Source organism: Monodon monoceros, unplaced genomic scaffold, assembly GCF_005190385.1.
Source record: "Monodon monoceros isolate NGI ecotype Baffin Bay Population unplaced genomic scaffold, NGI_Narwhal_1 Super_Scaffold_21, whole genome shotgun sequence".
Classification (NCBI taxonomy): domain Eukaryota; kingdom Metazoa; phylum Chordata; class Mammalia; order Artiodactyla; family Monodontidae; genus Monodon; species Monodon monoceros.
The window spans coordinates 100911812-100930177 of record NW_021703778.1 but is presented as its reverse complement, the minus strand read 5'-3'; the positions used below and the strand labels follow the sequence as shown (position 1 = coordinate 100930177).

Sequence of the window (18366 nt, the reverse complement as noted above, 5' to 3'; positions counted from 1 at the left end):
TCATTTATTTATTTTTGGCTGCGTGGGGTCTTCACTGCTGCACGCGGGCTTTCTCTAGTTGTGGTGAGCGGGGGCTACTCTTCGTTGCGGTGCGCGGGCTTCTCATTGCGGTGGCTTCTCTTGCTGTGGAGCACGGGCTCGGGCTTCAGTAGTTGTGGCATGCGGGCTCAGGAGTTGTGGCGCACGGGCTTAGTTGCTCTGCGGTATGTGGGATCTTCCCGGACCAGGGCTCGAACCCGTGTCCCCTGCATTGGCAGGCGGAGTCTTAACCACTACGCCACCAGGGAAGTCCTTGAGCCCAGTCTTGAATGCCAAGCTGGTATTTGTTAGTACACTGATGAGAAACGATTAATTTTAATTACTGATCTTCTCCTGCTCTAGGCACTTCCGCTCACCTGCAGGCCACTCTACCGTTGAGATTTCTGACTCCTGATGGTGCCCCCGGGATGACACAATACCATTTAATTCCACCATTAGTGAGCCTGCCTGTGCGTAAACATATATACACACACACACACACACACAGAGCACACTGCTCCCCAGTCTCTTCCTGGGACACTGGGATCTCCCCAATCCCACTGCACCTCCCCGAAGCCCAACATACACTGGTGTTGGTTCCCCCCCTTCTCCAGCCAGCTCAGCCAAGACCCTGCACATAACAGCCACCCTTCTTGGGGACTTCTGAGTCCCCTCCCATCCAGCCGCTCTCCAGTCTTTCCTACCTCTCCCCTTAGAGCTCTAGCCCCATCTCTGCGGGGGATGTTCCCCACTTTTCCCCACTGTGGGGCTTGAGGGAAGGGGAGCAGCTGGTGGGAAATGGGAGCAGAGAATGGGGAAAACAGCAGAGACTTGGGCAGGCGGTGATTTTGGTTTTTTTATTCTATACAAGTGGAGAGAGAGCCCCTGGGGACAGAGGGACAGATCTGCCCTCCCAGGTGAGGAGACACCCCCCACCCCCCAGGTCTGCAGAGCAAGCAGAGCCTCTCTCTCCAGGCTGCTCCCTCCCTTCCTGTCCCCCACATCCTGTTCCCCAGGCCTCATCCTGCTGTACTGCGTCCGTGGGACAGGGGCTGGCAGAAGGGCCTGGAGGTGCGGGGATGGGTGGGGGTCTGAGTCCTTGTGAGGCACATGTCGAGAGGAGGGCTGGGGGGGGTGCTGCAGCGGCTGTCACCCTGTTCCTGGCTCGCTGGCTCCTGCTGGGGGAAATCCAGGGAGTCCTGTTTCCCAGGCAGGGAGAGCCAGCCACGCCGTGTGGGCGGCCTCGTCACATGGATGGGTGGGAAGGGGGACCACCCTCTAGCCCACCCCTCTGGCACCTGTGGGGTCAGGGGGCTGTCTTCTATCAGGCTCCAGCTTGTCACAGGACTGTGCCCGCCGTGTCCTCTTGGGCTTCAGGGGGGCAGTCCGGCGGCCCGGATCTGGGGGCCCTGAAATGACAGCCAAGGCAGGCCTGGCCCATGAGTGGGGCTCACAGGCTGGGCACTCATCCAGGCTATGACTTCTGGCTGTCTGTCACTCATCCTGTGCCCAGGAAGGGACCCGATGTGGGCAGCAAGGCCCCAGAGGTGCCCCACACCCCCTTTAGCCAGGTGGCAGACCTTGGACCTCAGGCTCCTCTTGGTCCTGCTGGGAGCCCAGCCTCAGTCGGGGTTTGTTCATTCCTGGGGCCGCATCCCCAGTCTCAGCCTCCTCCCTGCCCCCTGGCTCCTGGGGGAGCCGGCGGCCCCTGTGCACAGCCACCGGCTTGGGGGGCCGCAGAGCTAAAGGAGGGTCCTGCAGCTGGCACAGAAGGAAGATGCTCAGTCAGTTAGTTTGTCCTTCTGCCTCCTCAAAGTGCCCTCCCCGCCGCCTTGCTGGCTCTCACCTTGGCGTTCCTGGAGGGAACCGTCCTCTCTGGGAACAGGGACCCCTCCTTCTCCTCCTCCCCATCTTGGGATGCTGGGCTGGGGCTCTGGCAGCTGTGGTTGGGGGCGCTCTCCTCAGCTGGGGGATGGGAAGAGAGAAGAAACTGCAGGAAAAGACATTCTTGCACAGCCCTCCCTGTCCCTTGTTCCTGTGAAGCCCTGGAGGCCAGGACCTTCCCCTCCAAGCCCACTTGCTCCCATGTCTCTGCCTCGGATGTCCCCTTCTGCTCTCACGGTCCCCAGGATCCTCCTGAGCCTGTCACCTCTGCAGGGGGCTCTGGCTGACCCTCTTGAAGAGCAGGGACAGAGCCAGGGCCCGCGGCCTGCCGGGTCCACAGGCATGGCTGCCCATCCAGGGCTGCAGTGCCCCGGCGCCCTGCCAAGGCCGCAACCTGGCACTCCTAGAACTCTCCGCCAGTCTGATTTAGATGGTGAGTCTGAAGGAGAGGTGCCTGGCACCCTCACCATTCCCCCTACCCTGCCTCCGTGGCTTTAGGCACCCTGGACCCCAGGATGTGCCACGTGTTTGGGGTTGTCTGTGTGTGTATCTGTGAGGTGCGGGTGAGGAAGCCCAGGAGGGTGCCGGCGGTTAGGGTGTGTGCAGGGAGCACCCGACAATCACCGTCTCCTAAATGAAGGATGGAGCCCCTCTTCCGGTGTCTTAACTGGTCTGTGTGGGGGATGGGATCATCAGGGAAGATGACCCCGGCGCTGGGTAGGCCTTGGAGGACGGGGCAGGAGCTCAGGCACTGCCAAGCCTCGGGCCAGCCTGGCTCTGCACCGCGCCCTTATGCCCTAGCCCTGGGGTGGGAGTGGAGGAGGGAAGGGAGTGTCAACCTCTCCACGGAGATTTGTCCCTGTCACTGTTGTTGGAGGGTCACATTCCAGACCTGGGGGAACTGAGGCTGATGCCGAGCTGACCGGCTTTCCTTTAGCTGCTCCCTAAGTGAAAGGTGCTCTGAACCCAGCAGAAGGGAGGTGTCATACTATGATTCCCCCGCCCTTTATTCTGGAAGGTGAATAACCTGTCAACACTGTGGGTGGTGACTGAGCCAGCACTTAACACCCAGGGTGTCTGACCTCCGAGGCAGGGGGCTCTTGCCCCTGCTCTGGGGTACCTTTCTGCGTGAGTGGAGGATGACCTGGTGAACTATTTTGGGGGGAGACTGGAGTGTTGGAGGTGGGCCTGGTATGGCTGGTACTGCCCACCCTTTCCCCAGCTGGGGTGCAGAGAGTGTCCTTCTTTACAGAGGGTGCCGTTCTGCTGATGGCCCCCGCTCTAGAGAATTCCCCGAACCACCCACGAAGTGTTGTTCCTTGTAGGCTAAGCCTGGCAAAGCCACTTCTGTTCTGTGGGACCTTTCTTTGGATTGGGTTGTTTCTTTTGGATGTAGTTTTGTAGCTATACTGAAGCATTTGCACAGTGTTGACATTTTACTGCTCCCCCTTAGTTGGCTTCTGTCTCTTTGGACATAACCCGGGCCTTCAGAGCTGCTGCCAGAGAAGAGGCTTTCCATACCTATGTGCCACGTGGCCTCTGCTCGGCGCATGGCACTGAAGCTCGGCTTGGTGCTTTGGGGTGGTGGTGGGGGCTTCCAGGCTCCAGGCCCTGGAGTGGATGGGAAAGGGGAAAGGGGAAAAGGCATGTTAGCAGGGGCCCTGAGAGACGGGGCAAAGGAAGGACGTGAGGGTGATCATTCTCACCTGCATCGTCCGAGGAGCACCGTTTCTGCCAAGGCTGGACGCTGCCCTCCAGGTCTGGGCCTGGGCCCTGAAAGGACAGCTGAGTCAGGTCATTAAAAAAGTCCCTTCTGCGTGGGGACTGCAGTTAGCAAGGGGCTTCTGCTCTAGCATCTCATTAGTCCCTACACATTCGGACTGTTTTCCCCAAAGAGTGGCACTCATACCACCCCTAGGGGCATAAGAAATGGTTTACACGAATGAACATACGGTTATTTTAATATGTATTTATTTTATGTGTAGTAGAAAAAACATGACGAGTTCAACAAGCCTGTGATTCTAAAGATGATAATGCTTAGGTCCAGACTGAGTTTAAAAAGGTGAGTTGAGGGATTTCCTGCTGGCTCAGTGGTTAAGAATCCCCCTGCCAATGCAGGGGACACAGGTTTGAGTCCTGGTCCGGGAAGATCCCACATGCTGCAGAGCGACTAAACCCGTGCGCCACAACTACTGAGCCTGCGCTCTAGAGCCCACGAGCCACAACTACTGAAGCCCATGCGCCTAGGGCCCGTGCTCCGCAAAAAGAGAAGCCACCGCAATGAGAAGCCCGCACACCGCAACGAAGAGTAGCCCCCGCTCGCCGCAGCTAGAGAAAGCCCGCGCGCAGCAACGAAGACCCAACGCAGCTATAAATAAGTAAATAAAGAAAGAAAGAAATTTATCTTTAAAAAAAGGTGAGTTGATTTAAATAAAAATATTATGTAAATAATGCCGTGGTATGTGGAGAAGGTGAAAAGCAGTCATAAAAGTGGTAATCAAATCAAAATTTGGGAAACAGCTCTAGAGGTAAGTATTTTTAGGGCCACACACTTTATAAGGAAGCAGAGGCTCCAGAGTGAGTTGTCCAGGCTTGTGCGGCAAATGTAGGGGCAGAACTGCAGCTGACACCTTCTACTCCAGAGTCTCTCTCTCTCCACTGACCTACCGACTGCAGGGCCGTGGGGAGGGGAGGGTGGTATGCAGGGACCCACGGGACCCTCAGTTCGCCTCCCCAGGTTCCGCTCACCTCTCGTTTCCCATCGAAGCTCCAACCCTTGGCTCTTCCCAACCCAGGAAGGGCGACACTGTGGACCCTTGGCTGCTGTGCTGTCCCAGGGGCCTGGCCCCCCTCCCCAGGCTCTGCCCCGTCGGTGCCCTGGAACAAGGTTTCGGGTTTAGAATCAGTTCCCGATGGAGAAGGGGCTCCACAGGCAGCAAGGGAGCAGGGGAGGCCCCCAACTCCTCAGAGCCCTCTGCCTGGGGAAGCCCTATCCAGACCCTCTGAGTCTTTCCACTGCCCTTATTTGCATGGTGGACTCCCAGCATGCGCTGCGTCACCAGGCTTAGCCCAAGGAGCCCAGGAGCGAGGAACTGGAATGACCAAGTTCCCGAGTCCTCACAATCTCCCGTTAATTGCCTAGCGTGGGGTGCGTGGATGGGCTATGTGTGGGGCAGCAAACCAGGGCTCAGCACCCCTGCCTCACTTACCATCTTCCCGTGGAAGGAAGGCCCCCGTTCCCCGCCAAATGCAGGGAGGAGCCTGCTCTCCTCTTCTGGGCTCCAGCAGGGGGAGGAATTATTGCCGAGGCTGGGGGGATCTGGGCTGGGGGGGCTCTCCTGAGTCGGGGGCGGGGGCGGGGGCGGAGGGAGGAGGAGTCCGATGGTGGGGGACCCTGGCCCCCTGTCCCCCTTGAAGCTCCGGGGCCGGCGAAAGTGAAACAAGCCTCGGCGCCTCTTCTTCTGGAGTGGAGGGAGTGGCGGCTCCGAGAGGCCTGGCCGCAGGGTCCTCAGAGTCCGGGGGTAGCTGGGCAGGGTCGAGTGAGTTAGTGACAAAGTCGTGGGGAGATACCTAGGTCAGATGCCAAGGTCGTTCAGGGCCCAGGGTGGTGCTGGCGTTAGGCCAGTCCTGGCTCTCCGGAACCTCCAGCTATCCTGTCTCATCTAGTCTTTCCTGCCGTTCCATAACCCTTTCCACCTATTCTCAGGGGATGGTGTCCTCACCTTCCCTGTCACAACCCTCCAGCAGCCTCTTCCCTCCCAGGCACCCATCCCCCCATCTCCTCTCAGCCTATCCAAGTGACCCAGTTCCTTCTGGAGAGATGCCGGGGAGTCTGTGCAGGACAGTGACAGAACGCACCCTCCAGGCCTGGTACCACTAACCGTCACCCCATTCCAGGGCCTGCTATCCCCCCAACCCCAATCCCGCTGTGGTGGTTCACTCTGGCCCCATTCTTTTCTGCTGTCATGAGGGGATTCAGAGAACATGGGAACTAAGGGCTTGGTGTGGAGGAAAGAGAATGTGGGGGAATCTCCCAGAGAGACTGGCTTTGGAGAGGGCTCTCTGGGAGATGGATGGACACCGGAGCCCTCCAGGGCCTCGGGGCCTGCTGAAATTGGAGGTGTGCCGGGGCGCCACACCTGGAGCTTTCATCCATAACCCTTCGGCTGAAGAAGTCCTCCAGCCCCTCATCCAGGCGGGTGGCCGTCCCGTTCTCCTGACGGGTCCCAGGTACTGGCGCCTGCTGGGAGGAAAGTCCTGTAGGATATACCATCTGGGTGAGGAAGCCCTCCTCCCATCCACTCAAGGCCTTCCCCTTTGGACTTGGACTTGCCTCTTCTTGGCCCCATGGAAACTTAGACCTCAGGATACCTGGGCATTTCTTAAACTTGGTGACTCTTGACTCTCTCTCACCAAAAGGAGAACTGCCACTGTCTAGCAGACAGAGATTTCCTATCTGTGACAAGGTCTAGCTCCATCCAATCCGGATAACTCCTCTTCTTCTGTTCCATGGCCTGCCTGGGCCCCTGCCCAATCCCCCAAGGCTAGTAGTACCTCTGGCATTGGTGTCCTAGAGCTAGAATCTCTGGCTCTGGCACTGCTAAGCGAAGTGGTCCTCCTGTGAGGTTTTAGGGACTCACGCTGGGCCGACCAGGTCCCGGAGGGGTGGTCCTGGGGGGCCGGGGCCTCCCTTGCGTTTGATGCCTTAGTTTGTGGCCATGAGTGGGCAGCTCAGATAGACCTTCCCAAGAGCCACTAGCTGTGGACTGGCTGCCCCCGAGTCCTGAGAACCAGCCAGGGGGGATCCCCAGGCTCCCCAGCTGGCTTTCCACGTCCTGAGGGCTCCCACCTGTGGGGAGAGCAGAGTTAGAGGGACTAGCAGGAGAGACAGGGAGAAAGCAGGCTGGAGAGGCAGAGATAAAAGAAAGGGAATCAGGGCCATCAGTGCGGAGGCTGGAAGACTCACTAATGAAGGCAGACACCGGCCGGATCTTGCGGCAGCGTTTCTGCTTTTTGATGGCCATGGTGTCCTGCAGAGACGGAGGCATACGGTGGGGCCAGGTGGCAAACCCCAGGAGCCTCGCCTGGAGCCTCCCATTCCTCATAAAGCCTTCTCTTTAGAGTCCACCCCGCTTCCCTGTCCTTAGGCGGCTGAGGCAATGGGACAAGGGAAGAGGCTGGGCGGGATCGGGGCAAGGGGATGAGACCCGGCGAGGGGCAGAGAGTGGAGTCCAGGGAAGTAGAAGGGGACAGTGTCTTGCAGGGGCAGGGGCAGGACCAAGGTTAAGGAGGGGAGTGGGGGTGCTCACGATGTTGGTCCCAAGTTCATCGTCTGTGGTCTCGTCACGGTCATGGTTCCGGCCCCGGCCCCGGGAGGACGGATCCTGTCCTTGGCACGGCCCCCCTGGTGGATCTGACAGTGTCTTCAGCTGGGCCAGGTGTCGGGCCTAGGGAAGGACAGGTGTGAACAGGATGCCAAGGAAGCCGCCCACCGCCCAGGACCTTGACAGGGAGGGCTGGTGGGGGGAGATGCGGGTGATGCGGGGTGCAGGACATGTCTGGGCCTGGCTGAGGGTCAGAAGTCTTACCAGGCTCTTGTGGGAGTGGTACAGCTCCTGCAGGATCTCGTCTACTATGGAGTTGGTCAAGTAGGTGACAACTGAGAGCTTCACTTCACTGTGGGCACAGGGGGGTGGCTCAGCTCCTCCTTCCCTGCCCCTGAGCCTCTGCCCCAGCCTTCCCCAGACGCCTGAGGGAGCGGGCCAGCCGCCCTGGCTGCCCACGGAGAACACAGCTGCTGTATGAGGCACCTGGGATCCACCACCCAGCTCCACCCACAGCCCTTCCAGCCTAGGCGTGTGTGGAGGCGGAGGGTGGACGAAGACGAACTGAGGGGAAGGAGGGGCAGAGGGGCTCTGGGTCCGGCCCCTGGAGCTCCAGTGGAACAGAGCAAGGTAAACTGAGGTGTTGAGTGAATTCTGCCCGTCTCTGCTGTAAGAGCAGGAACCAGCACTTCTTGAGCTTGGCCATTTCACGGGTTTGTGTAATAATTTTCCTTCATTTTAGTGAGAGGTGGCACCCAGACTGGAATGAGAGAGAGCTCTAGGGGCCATGAAAACTTGGGGGGATGGGCAGCGCAGTCCATGCACCCCTATTCTTTGTCCACACCTCCGAGGAGGCTGTGCTCTGTTTCTAGAGGTCAGTTCCTGGGGGTATGTGCGCGGCTGTGTGTACGTGTACACGTGTGTGCACTGTCCGGACTCCTAAACCCCAGCTCAGCATTTAGACTGCTAGGGCAAAGATGAGTCAGACCCTAAATAGCAAGGTGGCAGTTGGTTAAAGATTCATCCCTTGTAATGTAGATTGTGTCATTCATTATTCATGGCTGATGGCTGGGCCCCCCCAAGTCCCTAAGTGCTCCAGGCCAAGTCCAGCCCCCCCTCCAGTCCCACCCCCGCCTCTCACTCCAGCTTGTTCTGAATGTCCTGTCCCGCCTGCTCCAGCAGCGCCCCTCGGATGAAGTTCCGGGGCACAGTGACGCGCTCAGCCACGTTGCTCAGCATCTTGTGCCCTTCAGCCACCCGCATGGCCACGGGGCATAACTCTTGCGTTAGGCTGACCATGGACTCCAGGATCACCTAGTACGTGGGGAAAGGAGGCCAGAGCCCCAAGGAGGGCAGGGTCAGGGCTGGCACCACAGTGGAAGAGACTCCAGCTTGTCTATTCCAGCCCCCCGTGGGGAGACTGAGGGGCCGGCCAAGGTCACAGGGCTGGTTAGCAGCAAAGCCTCGGACACTCAGGCTTGCCCACATCCTGGTCAGTGTCCTTTTCATCCTACCACATGGACACATGGACAGGGGAGAGTCAGTCCAAGGATCAGAGTCCAGAGGGAGAGCTCAGGGTTCAGGGGCTAAGGCTGAAACGAGCAGCAAATATCTGAGGCCGGTTCTCTAGCAATGCCTTGGCACAGTGGGAGTGCAGGCGCTCTCAGCTCTGCAACTCCTTCTTGCCCACGGTAATCTTCCCGTGCTGGCCTCGGCCCTCGGCTTGGGGCCTTGGTCAGCACCGGGCTCCCTCCCCAGGACTTGCCTGCAGCTCCTTGTCCACAGCCTTGGACACCTCACTGGCTACTGACTCCAGCCTCTGCCTCACGGGTCCATCGTTGGCCAGCACGTGGCCCAGCTCATAGAGGCTGGGAAACAGCTGGGGAAGAAAGGGGCTCTGATCAGAAGGTCAGAATCTGGCCTCGCTGGGTCCCTGGCCTAGGAGGCCATGAAAACTTGGGGGGGATAGGCAGTGCTGTCCACGGGCGCTCCTGGGCCTGGACACTCCTGGGCTGGCACGCTGGCCTTCTTGGGCGCTCTAGACTGTCAGGGGAGGGTGGGGCTGCGGAGGGCTCACCGCCCGGGAGTTCTTGGCATCCCTGATGAGGTCCCGAGCATACAGCAGCTCATCCTGCACGGGCTCCAGGGGGCACAGCCTCAGCGCCCGAACCTCCTCTTGCACCCGTCCGCACAGCCGCTGCAGCATCTGTATCACAGGTGGCAGGAGTGTTAGGGGGACTCCTGCATCTTCACCTTCCCAGGCGGGCCCCCAGGCGCCCCATTTCTGGGCCCCCTTGGGCAGTGTTACTGGTGCTGGCACTGACAGGGGTAAGGGTGATGTCTCCCGATGGCCTGTTCCCTCTTCTTCTTGGGATGCCCTCTTGAACACTCAGTGGAGCTCCCACAGTCCTGGGACCCCTTGTCCGGGACCCCCGCTGTTTGCACACATGTTCTCTCATGTTTGGGGCCCACATTCTGCACGTCCTGTCTTTTTGCTCTCCCACATGCTCAATCCACTTATGGGCTCCACACGACGCCTCTCTCATGACCCCTCCCGCCCCGACCTGCGCTCCATCACATCAGCCCTGTGCCCTGAGTGCCCCACGTGTGCCCCCTGTGTCTCGGAGGGAAACGTTTACTTGCTCGGCGCTGCTGGTCACCAGGCCCTGCTGCAGCCTGAAAGCCTGTTCCTGCGGGCACGTCTGAGAATGGTTGTTCCTCACCAAGTACCACTGGATCTGGAGATGATGATGGGTGGGTGGGGTGAGGGCCAGGGGATGTGGGCTGGCCCCTGCCCCTCGGGTTCCACCCTGCTCAGGCCGCCACCTTCTGCCAGACGTCCTCGGTACGCTCAGGGGCGCTGCGGTAAGCTTGAGAGATGTCGCTCACGGGGAAGGACATGAAGCGCAGCGTATGGTTGCTGTGGGACAGAGTGGCTCAGCTGGGTGGGATAGAACCTCCTGCTCCCCAGACCCCACCTCTTGCTGACCATTTCCCTCTTCTGTGGTCCTTCCTAACATTTCTATGCAAGTAGGTCAGGTGGACTGGGGTGGGGCTGGTGTAGTTCAGGCCTGGTCCAGGTACAGGGAAGCTGGGGGTTAGGATCAGGGCAGGGCCCTGGTCTACTCACCTCTCCAGGGCCCTTGCAATGTCCAGAAAGCCTAGGGCAGATGTATTGTTCCGATCCCATAGGATAGTTCTGGGGAAAGGGTGAGCATTAGCGTATTACCCCTCCCTCGGGGTCTCTCTTAGGGAGAGGGGACATATCCCCCTCGGGAGCCTTCCCTCTTTTCCTGGGTAACGAGGCTGACTCAGAGATGGTCCTGGGACTAAGGGTCTCCTGCAGGCTGGGGTACAGAGCAGCGAGGCAGCAGGGAGGGCATGTATGTGCGTGGGGGAGGGCTGGGGCTCCAGGTGAGAGGGTCCAGGTGTGGGCCCCACCTGAGGGAGGAGTTTATCTGCAGGGCCTTGGACAGCATCTTGGCCCCGATGTCCTCCATGCCGTTGCCGCTCAGGTCCACCTTCGCCAGGCAGGTGTTGCTGCCCAGCGCGTTGATGAGGATGCTGGTGCGAAGCTTCAGCCGGGAGTCTGCCACTGACAGTGACTGCAAGGACTGTGTGGGCAAGTGGGGGGTTTGGCCCAGTCCCTGCAGCCCCTGTCACTGCAGGTCCCCTCCCAGGCCCAGGCACTCACACAGTCCTCTTCCTGGATTAGCTGCACCAGCTTGTGGAGGATCTCCTCCAGGGTCCTGCGGGGAGTCGGGGCTCAGAGTAGGAGGGGAGGGGGCTGGGGTCATGTTAGTGGAGCAGTGGAGAGGCGGCCAAGGGTAACACAGTGAGCCACAAGGATAGGTGGATGATGGAGTGAGGGTCTGTGGGTATAGGCAGGGGCCCTCACTTGGCCTTGACGTTGAAGTTCTTGCCCAGGAACAGGTGCTTGAGGGACTTGTTCTTGCCGAGTGCGGGCACCAGTGTCAGGAGGTCCGAGTCGAACCCTGGCCAGTAGATGGGAGAGGCCTGGCCTTGAGGCCCAAAGCTCACTGGAGTCTCCTTAGGGCGTCTCCCCCGTGCTCTAGGCCCCCGTCCGCACCTGGCCCCCAGGAAGGGAAGTGCCCCCACTCACCATTGTCTGACAGATCCAGGCTGCCCACACAGGTGACAGCCCACAGCTGCTCCTGCAAAGCCTGGGCTCCAGCTGAGCGGAGCTGCAGGGACAGGGTGTGGGTGGAAGACAGGGCACCTTTAATGCTTAGAGATAAGAGGAGTCATGCCAGGATTCAAGGTCATACCAGGTCTTCTCGGGTGTGAAATCTGGAGGCCCCTGCTCTATACCAGATCCTTCCCTAGGGCTCTCTCCCCTCCCTTCAGCCAGAAAAATGTCCAGGCCGCTGCTCTGGAGACAGCTCGCTCCTGCCATCTGGTGGGAAAGCCTGGTATCTCCCACCCCAAAGCGGTCAGCGAGGAGATCCTGGAGACTGAAAATGACCTCTAGACAGAGGGCCGCAGACCACAGACGGAGAGGGGAAAGTGGGGGTGAGGTCAGGGCGGGGGCGGGTCGCTGAGGGGTAGCGCGGAGGCAGGACGGAGCCAGAGCTTGACTTAGGGAAATGAACGGTGGGGTGACGGGTGGGGGACTGAGGGCTCACCTCACAGCTGCTGAGGTCCAGGTGCAGGTCGCTGAGGTGACTGTTGAGGGAGAGGCCCTGGAGCAGCGCCCTGTGGGAGGAAGGTCAGCAGGCCCGCCTTTACCCCTCACCCCCTTCTCCCAGGGTTCCCCCTCGGACGCCCCCCAACCCTGCACCCACCCGACCTGAGGGCCTCCAGGGGCAGCCTCGTGGCCGACAGGTTGATGTGGCTCAGGGTGTAGGTGCTGCTGAAGAACTGCTTGAAGGCAGGCGGGGCCTCCCGGCCCTTCCTGCGGAGATGCCTGGGGTCAGCAAGGGAGGGGGTGCCCACGACTTGCCCCGCCCCTCCCTGCACCCCTGTGCTCCCACCTGTGGGAGCAGCTGTTGCGCGCCAGGTTGAGGTAGGTGAGGTGGGAGCAGCAGCCGTGGAGCAGGGCGCCCAGAAGCTGTGGGGTGGAGACAGGGTGCGTCTCACGGGGCTGGGAGGGCTGCCGGGAGGGGCGACGAGGACTCCCTCCTCGCCCCCCAACCAAGGTCCTGGCGCTTCGTCCTCTGCGGTCAGTCTGTGAGGGTCCCGCTGCGCCTGCCTACTTAGCCTCTTCAAGCCTCAGTTTCCCCTCTGTGGAAAGTGGGTCTACTCCCACCTGCCTGGCCCCCAGGGGGTGAGAGGCTCATAGGCAGTGGATGTGTAAAGCCAGGGCGCCCACAAGCTCGTAAGGTGCCTGGTTCAAGTTAGGGAAGGAGTCCTTTCCTCCGGTGGACTCGGCGCTGCGCTGGGGCTCACGGCTGAGGACTGGATCCGGGCTGGCTTTTAGGCACAGCCAACACAGCCTTGGCGGCGCACGGATAAAGTGCTGCACAGGTGTGAGCTTTGGCGTTGATTTGTAATTCAGCTGAACCTGAAGCCATCCTGCCAGCTCCGCCCACCTCTATACTCAAGGAGGGGGTGACCCACCCCAGCCTCCCCAGATCACCACAGGCTGGCTGCCCCGTCACCAGCCCCTCACCAAGTCGATGGCGCAGTCAGTTCCCGCCAGGTCCAGGTGCACCAGGGCATTGGGCTGGGCCAGGAAACTGTAGAGGGCCTGGGAAGGAAGGACAGAGGGGTTGCAGGTGAAGGGGTGACAGAACCCCTCCCCTCCCCAGGGCTAAAGGGCAGAGACCCCAGGCCCTGAAGCCCGAGTGGGCCTCTGCAGGGGCTTGAGGCTATATTCGTGGACTCACGTTGGCCTCATCTGTGGCGAGCAGCCCAGGGTTCTTGCTCAGGTCCAGGTATTGAAGGGAGCTGGCAAAGGCCGGGTTGGCCCCGAAGGTCTGGCCCAGCGCCTGGAGCCCTGAGCACAGCGGGCACTGGGCTGGATTGGCCACCCCCCCATGAACTCTTCCCCTTGCATACAACTCTTCCCCACTCTCCAAATGTGGCTCCTTTCCCTTCTTTGATCCCTGGGATGCCGTGTGAGTGTATGGGTACACCTCTGGGACTCGACACCCAGGCAGTGCTGGGGGAGGGTCAGAGGTCAGGGGTCCCGGGGCAAGTACCTCGAGGGGAAATGGCAGTCTTGGCCAGGCACAGCTTGGTGAGGCCAGTGGGGAAGCAGAGGAGCTGCTGGCTCAGGCTGAGGAAACCTGGGGAGTGGAGAGAGAAAGGGGTCCACTGAGAGATGGGCAGTGGGGGCAGGTGGTGCAGAGTCAGACTGGGCGCTTGAGTGGGGTATGGGCCTGGGGTCAAGGATGGCATATTGGGGCAGGGGCTGGCATCAGGTCGGAGAGCCCCTGTTCAGACCGGGTTGGGCTCTGGGCTGGGATAGGGGTCTGCGTTGTGATGGGGGGTAGGATTCAGGGCTGGGGCTCACCCTTGTCCTCGATGGGGTTGTGGGACAGAGTGAGGGCATGCAGCACACAGCTCCCGTTCTCCCCAAATACCCCGGCCAGCTTCTGGACAAAGTCCCTTCAGGGAAGGGGAGGAAGGATGTGTTTGTCCCAGGCCCTGGGCTTCCCCTCCTCCTCCACCTGCCTGCCTGGCTGGGGCTGCAATGGTTGGAGGCCCCCGCAGGTGGGGAGCAGCTTGGGGCCTGCCAGGGAGCTTGCCGTCACTCCGGAATACCTGGAAAGTTGTGCTGAGACGAAGCCCAGCTTAGGGTCCTCGGGACTGGAGCAGCGCACTCTGCTCGGTGGCTGACGGCAGAAGGGGACGGGGCATGGAGGTACGGGGGAAGGCTGTGGAGCTGAGGGTCAGGAGGCTTAGGCTGGCTTGCTCTGTGCCCTCTTTGGGCCTCTTCTGTACGGTGAGGAGCTGGATGAGATGGTTCAGAGGCCCATATCATGCTCTGAGGTTCTGGGGCCCTAAGACTACATCAAGGGGGTACCACTGCCCAAGGAGGAGGCTGGCCTCACGTCTTAAGCCCGGCGTTGTCCAGCACCAGCTCTTCGAGGCTCCCCGACTTGCTCAGGGTGTGTAGCACCTGTTCTAGCACTTCAGAGCCCTGAGGACAGAGGGGGTCATGTGACCAGGAGCCAGAGAGGGCAGTACTCTCCCCTCCCCACTGCCCCTCCTAGACCCTACCAGCCGCAGGTCCTTGCAGTAGAGTTTGGTGAACCATTGGTTGTAGGCCAGGGCTGCCACCATTAAGGCCAAGTCTCTGTGGGGAGATTGAGGGCGACAGGAAGGTGGTGAGCAGGTGGCTAGGGCCGGGAGGAAGAGACTAGGGCTGGGGTGGTTGGGCTGGGGAAAGCCTAGATGGGTGGAAGGCAGGGGGGGTGGGGGCTGGGAGACAGAGCCTAGGCTGTGGGTGGGACCAGAAGGGAGAGCCTAGAAGGGCCAGGGCTGGGCTGGGGCTGGAATGGGGGATTGAGTCTCTACCCCATCTGCTTACCGGCTCTCCAAGTGGCTGAAATCCAAAAGATTGAACTCCCGGTTATCCTCGGCATGGTAGATGGTGTCCACATCCTTGGAGAGGTGGAACTGGCTCACACCTGCTTCCCTCCTCCTCCTCCTCTGCCCCCTCCCTCTGGGTCCCACCTGCCCGCCTGCCGGTCCTGGCCCAACGCACCCATTGCACCTCCTCACGGCAGTGCAGCCCATTGTAGTCGCACAGGGCGGCGTAGGTCTCGGAGAAGCCACCTGTGGGGCAGGAGATGGGCTGGCTCCTTGAGCGGTAATGGGGTGGGGAACAGGCTTGGAGTTCAAGGAAAGGTCAAGGTCACTTTATGCACCAGTGTCCTGGGTTCATGAACCTCTGAGGTCTGGGAGCCGTGGAGTCTCAGGGCAGGCAAAGGCCCGTACACAGAGGACTCTGAGCAAGGGGCAGGGTGATGTAGGCCCCACTTTCCTCAAGTCTGCCCCTGCTCACCGCAGACGCTGTGAGCGGTGGACGTGGAAGTCTCGGAGTTGGGGGACGTGTCTCGGGGCCCTTCTGGGGTATCTGCATTTCCACGCCGGATTAGACTCCTGGAAAATGTACAAATCCATCCCAAGATGGGTGGAAAGAGGCTCTCAATTCTTACCCTGTTATAGCTTCTGGATCCCCAGGAAAAGCAGGAATAGGGACACAAGAGCTCTTCGCCTTGATGTCTCGGGGGCCCAGGGGAAGGAGGGAGGGAGGAAGGAGGTCTTCTTGTCTGACCCCTGAGAGACTCCTTCTCTGCCACTCACCCAGGGCCAGGGCAGACCTTGGAGAGGGCAGAGCTCACATGTCGTGTCACCTGGTCCACACTCTCAGCCGATGGCAGCCGCATGCTCACCATGCCACGCTCTGTCTCCACTAGGATCTGGGGGAGAGGAAGCAGCAGGGCCTCAGGTGCGGGCTCCCTCCTCCCGCTGGCCCAGGAGTGGGGCCCGAGCCCTGGTGCTCACCTGGTTCTGACTGAGCGTGTTGAAGGCGCGGATCTCCAGGACATTGAAGGAACTCTCCACCTGGGGGGAGGGGACACGGGGATGCCCAGCTCATGGTCAGGGCCTGGCTGCCGGGCTCAGAGGGGAGCACGCCAGGTGCTCTCCGGCTCATCGGCCCAACTCACCTTGGCTGGGACTTTAAGGGGGAAAAGGTGGAGGCGCCAGGAGGTCAGGGCCTTCAGAGAGGGGAAAAGAACGTCAGCAGCAAACGGCAGCTTTCTGGGCCCTAGTCACCCTGCCCTCTGTTAGCCCCCTCAGCCTGTGTGCACCCCCTGCCAGCTGACCCTCTGCTCTGGAAGTCCCCCCTCTCTCACATGCCCCACCCTAGGCTCCTAGACATCCACCCCGTCCAGCCTCCCCCCGCCCCCAGGCTATGTCTTCTCAGCTCTCCCTCCACCTCTGTCTCCCCTGTCCCCCCAGGCTCCTTGCCCTCACCAGCCCAGGTGCTCTTGACCCCCCCTCCCCTCCCTCGGCCCAGTGTCCTCACCAGCACTCGGTCCTCGAACTTCTTGGGCTTCGTCTCCAGCTTGACACGATGTTGTTGGAGCACAGCCGCTTGGCTCAGGCACCTCCGGATGCTGTCTGCAGGTGGGTGGTGGGCTGCTCAGAGCTCCCCTGACCCTGGCCGCCCCCACAAACCCGAGGCTCTCCAGGGGCAGGGGCAGAGGAGAGGAGAGAGAATCAGAGAGAGACCGAGAAGGACAGGGACCAAGACCTTTCCTCCTTGGGTGACTTTTCCCTTTCTATTAGAAAGGCAGTGGGGTGTGGAGAAAACTCTGGCTCCTGACGTTCCTGAGTCGGGGGACAGTAGCTGAGTGACACTGTGGGAGAGTGTGAAGGATTTTTCCAACCCGTGCACTCCAGCAGCTGTCAACACATACAGAGTGAGTCAGTGTGTAGGGGTGTGGAGGGTATCCCTTTGGCTGCATTCTAGGTGGTCTGGGTGTGAGTGTCTACCTTTTACTATGCATGTAAAGAAGATGCCAGGGAGCCCGTGTGTGGCATTGGTGGGGATGGGTAAGTGTGAATGAGTATGCTGTGTCTGCAGTTGTGAAAGGGGCACAGAGCCAGCCAGCTCTGGTGTGGGTGGGAGCTGCGGGGTAGGAAGGAGTTAGTGTTTAAATGAGTTCCATACCCATCTGCTGGCAGAATCATCCAGATATCCCAGTGTGTGTGCGTGTGCGTGCGTGCGTGTGTGTGTGTGTGCGGCTTCTGTAAAGATGTGTGTACACACATCTCATGATTGTGTTTGTGTGCCTGTGGAGCTGTGGGAAATCGCCACGGGGCAGCGTGCCTCTGAGTATCCTTGAGCGTCCTGGTCTCTGCGTGGGCTAGCCTGTGCTCCTGCCTCTGGGGGTCAGGGTTGGCAGTGCTCGGGGGTCGGGCCTTGGTTTGGTCTGAGTCTGAGAACCAGGCAAGCAGGAGAGGCCGTGAGGTGAGGTCGTGAGGTGTGGGTGTGGGGTAGAGAGAAGGGGGCAGGCTGGGATGCGGGCTGTGGTAGATAAGCTTCAGTAGACCCTGCTCCTGGTTTTAGTTCCAGTCCAGGCCCTTTTCCCTGACTCCCTTCTTTGCCCCACTGGCCGGGGCGCTAGGGGGGCTCTCGAGCCAGTTCCGGGGCCGGGCCCAGAGGAGGGAGGGTGTTGAGGCCAGAGTAGGTCAGGACCTGGGGCAGCTCCCATCACCCGGCAGGGCTGGCCCGGCCCCGCCCGGCGGGGAAACGGGGATTCTCCGGAGGGGACACTGGATGCTTCGCCGAGGGATGGGCCAGAATCGCTGAGAGTCGGCCCCAGGGACCGTGAAGGGACTGCACCTGTCACTGAAGATCAGGACGGGCGGCTCTGGGACACGTAGGTCCTGACGGGGTGAAGCGAGGGGGGCAGCGGAGGATGCTCTGGGACAGCGATGCCCCGAGCTGGGATGCAGGGGCAGGGAGCTGCCTTGGAACCGGATGCATGAGGGGCGGAAGGCACCGGGGTGTACCGCGGGGAGGAACGCACTGGGTCTGGGAGGCTCCCGGACGGGGCGTCCCGGAGACCACCGCAGCCTCGTACCTTGCAGCTCGCGGGTGAGCTCCGCGCTGGACTTGGCCATGGCGGCCGTTGCTGCCGCTGTTGCTGCAGAGGAGCCGCCGTCGCCACCGCCGGGGAGACGCGGCACATGCTAGACCCGGCTCCGGCAGGGCCCCGGCGCTGAGCGCTGCAGCAGCCGCTGAGCCCGCTCCTGTGAGGGGCGGCTGCGCGAGCGCTACTCCCCCCGCCTCGGAGCGCCGGGTCTCCCGCCCCGCCCGGAGAGGTGCCAGACTGAGCATGCGCGCCGCGCCTCCGAGCCGCGTGAGACCCTGAGAGCGCTCGCGCCCACCCCTCCCGCCGGCTCTAGCGTGCTACGCCCTGTGCGTGTCGCCTGCCGCCCGGGCCATCTCCCGGAAGGGGGGCAGCGTCCCCACTTTCCGTGTCACGCACTCCTCGGGCACCGTGAGCAGAACCCACGTCTTTTGTTCGTAGGCCCTCGCCGGGTCATCTTTGCAAGGCTCCTCCCTTTTCACTGCTTGCTCGGGACCCGTCCAGCGCGTCCTCGCTGACCCTCGAAGGAAGAAACTCTAGGCCGAGGGCGATGCCGGCAGAGG

At 61.0% G+C, this 18366-nt stretch overlaps 1 protein-coding gene across 1 annotated transcript; it reads right to left on the bottom strand.

The window, feature by feature from the left end:
• Positions 1-866: 866 nt before the first annotated feature.
• Positions 867-18032, bottom strand: CARMIL3 (capping protein regulator and myosin 1 linker 3). The gene is made up of 40 exons (XM_029239784.1): positions 17795-18032; positions 16231-16325; positions 15869-15919; positions 15705-15764; positions 15504-15619; positions 15202-15299; positions 14902-14972; positions 14725-14798; positions 14415-14490; positions 14246-14334; positions 13705-13799; positions 13391-13477; positions 13076-13185; positions 12859-12936; positions 12221-12297; positions 12037-12141; positions 11873-11942; positions 11350-11431; positions 11125-11221; positions 10921-10975; positions 10668-10840; positions 10357-10425; positions 10053-10146; positions 9866-9964; positions 9304-9432; positions 8992-9105; positions 8368-8540; positions 7491-7578; positions 7212-7349; positions 6869-6932; positions 6543-6751; positions 6042-6142; positions 5112-5427; positions 4651-4779; positions 3609-3675; positions 3424-3513; positions 1865-1983; positions 1599-1779; positions 1317-1427; positions 867-1196 (listed from the first exon to the last, which is right to left on the bottom strand). Exons 1-40 carry the CDS (start codon positions 17832-17834, stop codon positions 1168-1170), a joined length of 4119 nt encoding a protein of 1372 aa, XP_029095617.1. The 5' UTR covers positions 17835-18032; the 3' UTR covers positions 867-1167.
• Positions 18033-18366: the final 334 nt, after the last annotated feature.